The sequence below is a fragment of the Parasteatoda tepidariorum genome, chromosome 6 (assembly GCF_043381705.1).
Source record: "Parasteatoda tepidariorum isolate YZ-2023 chromosome 6, CAS_Ptep_4.0, whole genome shotgun sequence".
Taxonomy (NCBI): domain Eukaryota; kingdom Metazoa; phylum Arthropoda; class Arachnida; order Araneae; family Theridiidae; genus Parasteatoda; species Parasteatoda tepidariorum.
In genome coordinates, this window is record NC_092209.1 from 55902374 (window position 1) to 55909354 (window position 6981).

General features: G+C 24.6%; 1 protein-coding gene across 2 annotated transcripts; it reads left to right on the top strand.

Annotated features, from left to right (window-relative positions):
- Positions 1-233: 233 nt before the first annotated feature.
- On the top strand, positions 234-6463 carry LOC122271671 (cilia- and flagella-associated protein 251-like). 2 transcript variants are annotated; one of them, XM_071181592.1, is made up of 5 exons: positions 234-566; positions 2350-2542; positions 4418-4723; positions 5878-5953; positions 6039-6463. In XM_071181592.1, exons 1-5 carry the CDS (start codon positions 555-557, stop codon positions 6109-6111), a joined length of 660 nt encoding a protein of 219 aa, XP_071037693.1. In that variant the 5' UTR covers positions 234-554; the 3' UTR covers positions 6112-6463. The 2 variants fall into 2 exon arrangements, with proteins under 2 accessions (XP_071037693.1, XP_071037692.1); XM_071181591.1 differs by having other exon boundaries at positions 239-566; positions 5878-6463.
- The last annotated feature ends 518 nt before the right edge of the window (positions 6464-6981 follow it).

Below are 6981 nucleotides of genomic sequence, written 5' to 3' on the forward strand. Positions count from 1 at the left end.
ATGACAATCATCATTTCACTTTTTGTTCACTGCCACAGTTGCTATTTACCACATAGAAAGCTCCATAATCCTTTTGTGTAAATTACGTGTAGAATTGAAAAAAATCAGCATAATTCGTTTATAAATCATCCACTTTTGAAAATTGAATACATATATCACAGAAAGTGTGATATTACCCATTTTCTCATTCGGCAGGAATAAACTTAAATAAGTTGAGATATCCTTGTGTAATCACAACGCTCTCTCAGCAAATGTGACAATAAGCTTTTCTCAGACATTCTCTGCATCAAGGCTTTTTTTAACCAAGAGCCGCTGTCTGCAAGACAATAGTTAAATTCAACACTACTTTAATAATTTTTTTAAACGCGTTGAAATATGATGTGCTAGGTCAATATATTATTAATTCTTGCAAAATGCATATGAATAAGGTAACAGAAATCTGGTTGAGACTTATTATTTTCTACTATAAAAGCGTTTGCTAGACAGTTACAATTCGCAGAGCTTAACAAGATACATCGCTATCTGAAAGGATTACTAAACAAACGGACGTTAATATGGGAAAAGTAGTAAGTTTGAATAACTTTTTATTTAATTTTAATTATGATTATAAAATATTAATTAGTTATTTGCAAACAATTAAAATAAATTAAAAACTAATACTTTTTCAAAAAAAAAATTGTTGAGAAAAAATAATTGAAGTAAATAATACACTTGAGCACTTGTAATATTTCTTTTAAATGTTTACGTTATGACAAAAATGCAAATGAATGTTAAATTATTATTTAAAAAATATCTTCTTTCAAGTTTTTTTAATCATAAAAATATTTTTGATAACTTTTTTAATTTCAGGGCTAAATTATATGACTAAAAATAAATAAAAATCATTAATCAAATTGATACACAATCTGTAAAATATTTTATAGGGTAAAATATTTAAAGCTTAAAGGCAAATTTATAAGAATGTATTTATAAGAATGTATTTAGAGATTATATCTATTAAAACTTCTGAGAAGGATTATTAATTTAGAGAATGCATGTTTAGATAAGGTTTAATTAAAACAAATTATTTGTTTAAAATATAGAAAATAAGAAAGAGTGAGATAAAATTATTTTAACTAAAAAATATCAATTTAAAGGAGATATTAACTATTAAATTTCTGATAAGTTTGATGCAAAAAATCAGGCAATAAGTAGATGAGATATTAATTAGTTAATAAATTACTGAAATCTTTATATTTACGAGTAAACAGAAGAATATCGTCTAAAATTGATAGCAGTTCATTGAAATTTGAGCTCAACTAATTTACAAAAGAGAATTAATTGCTTTACTTAGTTGATTAAAAATAATTTACTTAAGAATTTAGGAAAAATGTAAAAAATAACTTCACTAGATTAACAAGCACTTAACTTTTTTGTGTATCTCAAGTCAACCACAACCAAAATAAAAACTATCTTATGTGTATTTGATATTAATTAAATTTAAATTTCCCTAAAAAGTTCTTTAAATTTTATTATCACTTATCTATATAAATGTTACGAAAACAAATATGGGATACACGCCCCTTTAATTTCCATGAGGAACAATGAAAAATATTTAGAATTTTTTAAAATTTAAAGAAGTGCCTGTAAAACCTAAAGTTTAGAACTGTAATTCTAATAAGATTGGGATGTTTATTCTGTAATTCCTTCCATGGTAAAAATAGGACTTGAATAGAACTCTAACAGTTAAATTTGTACTAGATTGCTATATTCCTTTATTTAATAAAGTCAAAGAGTGAAAAACTAAATTCTAAGTTGGTTTTTCAACACTTTGACCAACATTATTAATTAAATAATTATGTAAGAAAACATGAATAATTGGCGGAATTACTTATCACTAAGTATTAATTGGATTGAAATATGATAATAGGTTCAGTAAATTACATTATAACAGGATAGTTAAAGCAAATAATGGTAGAAATTTTGAATTATAATAAGATAATCTAATAATATTGCAACTTCTTATTTTTTAAAATATTTTTTGATAAATAATAGTAATATTTCAAGGAAAAATTGCCTTAATTCAAGCGTAGACTATTAAAAATGCTTTTTGTCTTTTTGAATTAAAAGCCGATTATGAGTCTGTAACTCTGCATACAAATTCGTGTTTTCATTAATTTTGGGTAAAACATGCTAACAGTTTTTTGGCACAAAAAATAACAATTAATATATTATTGTTTATTACTATTTATATTTTAAAAAGTATATATATANTATATATATATATATTCTTAATAGTATATATCCTTTTATATTTTAAAAAGTGAACTCTATTTTAAGGATTTACTATATAGATTTGTTTCTTTACAGTCGGTTATCTTTGCCTTTGGAGTTTTGGCATGTTTATTAGAACAGTCATATGGTATGGGTACATATTATTATTCAAATCCCTATGCATCTTCATATTTCAATTCTTATCCAATGCCATACCAACCATATCAACAATATCAACAATATGCTCCTGTAGTAGCTATTCCAGCAGAATGTGAGGAAAATGAAAAAGGTGAGTGCAAAATAATATTAAAAGTTGATTGATTCGTTTTTGTTTGTTCTTTTTGTAGTTAAATGGGTTTTTGTTTTGTTAAATAAATTGTTTTATTTGTCAACTATATAGTTCATGTCTATCTAATTTTACTTTTATTCTAATTCTAAACTTATTTTAAGTAGTTGGACATAGCTGAATTCCAATTAAAGAAAAACACCCTGAAAAATGTATTATTAGAACTACCAGAATATGGTAACATTTACCGGGTTTCTGGTTCCATAAGAACAGCACAAGAAAGATAATTTTTACCGAAGCGCTTTGGCAATAAATTTTGATGAAATAAACAATAAAATACGGTTTATAACCTTTGCCAAATGTGGTAAAATTTGGTTATTTTATCAGGATACCTTAGACCATGGTGCAAAAGTCCCTTATTCGGTAAAATTAGCTTTTCATTTTTATAATTTTACTCAATGTGTGTTAAAAAGAATTATAATTTTAAAAACCAGAACTTTCTGTAAATTGTTACGATACAAAGAGAAAAATTAAAATTAAACGAATGGTTTAAATACCTTATAATTTGGTTTTATTATAAGAATTATGCTCTTTTTTAACCCGAAATATCATTATCATACAAATGTAGTAATCTTACCAGTATTTTTTCTCTGAATTTGAACTGAACCAGAATTTGAAATCTGAATGAAATTCTACTTTATTATAAAATAGATTTATTATGGATTGTATCAGAAAACACTATAGTTGAAAGTTGGTCTAGAGCCAAATGTAATAACCGTCAATATACTTAAACAGTAAGTAACATTTGAGAAAGAATAATAAAAAAATTTTTTATTGCTATAATAAGACTAATATTGGATTTTTTCAAAAAAATATTTGGTGAGGGACTTAAAATTATTTTTCTGTAATACACTTTGCAAATTGTTGATTCTTTTAATTTTCTCATTTCGTGAAAAGATAAGTTAGTTTAGATGGAAGTAAATTACAGTGGACATCAATAGCTACTTAACACTGTTTATATAATAATTAGGACGATATCACTTTATGAAATATTTTCCAAGAAACTCAATTTTATTTTTTTATGTTGATATTTAAGAAACTGTAATACCGTCATTTCCTTAATTTAATGTGAATATATTTTGTAAGTGTCAATCAGTGTCTAAAAGTAGAATATTTTACCATTTTTTAACTTTTAAAAAATACCTGGTAAAAGCTACTTGTTTAAGAAGCCATAAATTTATGGTTATATGTTACATGCAATAAAAAAATGAGACAATCTGTGCCTTTAAAATGAAATCTTATTCTATTTTTCATCAATTTTTCATTGAAATTTATTGTGCACAGAAAAAAATAATAAATTAAATAATATGTAATTTTTTATGAAACTGTGTTTACACAAGTAGTCAAAATCTATTTTTATTATTAATAAAATTGGTAAATCTTAGAAAGAAACAGGTTTTATTTCCAAAATATTTTAGGTAATTAAAAAGGATTTATTTAGTAATATTCATTAGTACAAAACAATATTATCACTGACAAGAAAATTTTCCTTTGCACAAAATTAACTTTGGTTCAATAAATTTTAATTATTATTCGCTAATCTGGAATATGGTATAGTTTATTATTCAGGATAAACAGTCTTAAAATAAAGTTATAAGGTCACGATTGGCTGTTATTAATAAGGAATTAAGGTAAGTAAATTTTATAACAATAGAAACACCATCGCTGAATTAAATATGCAAACAGAAATGTAAAATTTAATTAAATTTTAAACTAATTCTCCTTTTAAAATTTGCTTTTGCAATTTGTTGTTTAATTATACAAAACTGAAGAAATATTTTGGCTATTTTATTTTTAAAAATTTTATTCATTTAATAGAAGGTAAAGAGGAAGGTGAAAAGAAAGAGGAAGAAAAAGAAGGTGAAAAAGAAGAGGGAGAGAAGGTGGAAAAAGAGGAAGGAGAAAAAGAGGAGGGAGAGAAGGAAGAGGGAGAGAAGGAAGAGGGAGAGAAGGAAGAGGGAGAGAAGGAAGAGGGAGAAAAGGAGGAGGGCGAAGAGAAGGAAGGAGAGGAAAAGGAGGAGGGAGAGGAAAAGGAAGAAAAAGAAGAGGGCGAAAAAGAAGAGGGTGAAAAAGAAGAAGGTGAAAAAGAAGAGAAAAAGGAAAAGAAAGAAAAAAAGAAAGAAGGTAACGAAGAATTAAACGCATATTTTGAAATCTTATAGCATTAATAGTTTTTTGTTCTTAATTACATTTAGTTAATACTAGTTCAGTTAATGTGTGTTATTGCTATGTTTTCTATTTTTCATTAATTTGTTAAAAATTGACCTGAATGAAAAATCTGCAAAGTATATTTGTGGATGTTAATTTTCTTTCATTATGTAAATTTTATAAGAGCGTGCAAATATTTATGTATTTGTACAAAAATGCTCAGAGAAAAATGTAGCAATAACACAAACTACTCAGTTCAATTTTAAATTCTATGAGCCTACATTAAAAATATTTTATAAAAATTGAATAATATTTATTGCAAAAATATGTTTGTTTTAGTTAACATTGATATTTTCGACTTAAAAATTATTTATAAATGTTCTCAATTTTTAAAGGAAAAAATACGTCTTATCTTTCATTCAGAAATCGGGAAGTTATATTGAATCGAAAATTAAAAGGTCTTATTCGTTTATTACACTTTAGAAAATACTTTTAAAAGCAATATTAGGATTTTTTTGACGAAAATATCGAAACTTATTTGTCAAAAAAGACCGAAAGTGCAACGAATTATTTTTATTTTAAATGATAAATATAAAATAATAGCTTTTATCAACAAGTTCATAGTGTATTCTTTATATATATAGAAAACATTCCTGCAAAATTTCAAATATTTGAAATTAAAATATTTTGAGATATTGTATTTAGAATGGAGACAAATAATTGAAATATTAGTTATATGAAAAAGGAAAGAACAAATGCATAATTAATTCATCAATTATAAACTCTTTTTTTTAAAATTAAAATAAAATTAATTAACTATTAATAAATAAAAATTAATTGACTATTAATAAATAATAATTAATTAACTAATAATATAATTTAAAATAAAATTAATTATTTTATTTGACGTAGAAATAAAACTGTAAAGGTTTTATAAGGAGAAAAGTTCATAGTTTTATTTAATATTAAAAACAGAAAAATGATATTTCAGTCAAAATTGGCTTAATAATGGTTTTCGAGTACCATAATTAATTTTTCAAATCAGTCATTTACGCTTGAAATACCATACTAATAAAATAGCTCTACATTTTTTATGCCATTTTTTCTAATAACAACTTTTGTGATTATAGAAAAAGAGAAGAAGACAGCAAGATATATTCTGATTCGACCTCCCACTTACACCTATCCAGCAAGATCTATGCAGCCGTACGTATATTCCGCACCTTACATGCCTTATAAAACATATCCCGAATCATATCCAGCTAAAGCTAGTTACTCTTATTATTATTAGAGTCAATTGTCAATGCATACGAAGAATATGCTGCTTGAATGTACAACTCATCTGTTCTCGTCTACAATTTTGAGACACCAGGCATGTATTTTATCATCAGCTATTCCACTGTGCTCCTCAGAAAATCAATAGTATATGAAATCATCAAGCAGTGAATAGACTTTCTGATAATTTGTAAACTCGTGCATTGTTCATGTTATTTTGATATTAGAGTTGTATTTTTAATATAGCTTTGAAATTTGATTGTGATTCTTTTGTATAAAAATTTAAATATTATTGCGTAAAATTAATTACATTGTTATTTTTAAGCTGAGCATTGTCTATAAAAATCAAGTTTGTAAAAATATTTGCTTGTTTTTGATGTTTATAAAGTTGTTAAATTCTGCGTTTTGTTTTAAATAAAAATCCTATTTCCTGAAATGGAATTAATTTTCGTTATTATATTTTGGATTATAATGTTTATCAAATGTTTTGGCTAAATTTTGCTGAAATTTTTTTTAACGAATAATACAAAAATTTGAATTATCAAATTGGAAGTATTATTAATTCTGAAAATCTCATGTGGGACAAGATTACATGCGAAAATGATAACAAGGTAGGCTTTTATGAGGAATAAATAAATTGAAAATGATATTTGTGTTAATTAAGACGTTTTCTAGACGTATGCATTTCAACAACTTTTTAAAATTCCTGCTTTATTTCCCATTATTATGAAAACTCATTAAAAGGCTTTCTTCTAAGTGACTATTTGTAAAACTGCAAAAATTTAATTCATAAAAATGCTTCAAATTTTATTTTCATGTCAGCAATTGCATACTTTAATTGGATATAATTTTACAAATTTTTTTTTATAGATGTAAATTAAAAAACGGTAAATTGTAAATAAAGTAAATTGCAAAATGTTTGAATAATTTATATACTATTTCATGTTTATCATACAATT

Excerpts from the sequence above, each read along its gene's own strand:
- LOC122271671 (XM_071181591.1), top strand. Across the intron at positions 2,543-4,417 it reads ATGTGAGGAAAATGAAAAAG|AAGGTAAAGAGGAAGGTGAA; the intron begins GTGAGTGCAAAA and ends TTCATTTAATAG. Across the intron at positions 4,724-5,877 it reads GAAAGAAAAAAAGAAAGAAG|AAAAAGAGAAGAAGACAGCA; the intron begins GTAACGAAGAAT and ends TTGTGATTATAG.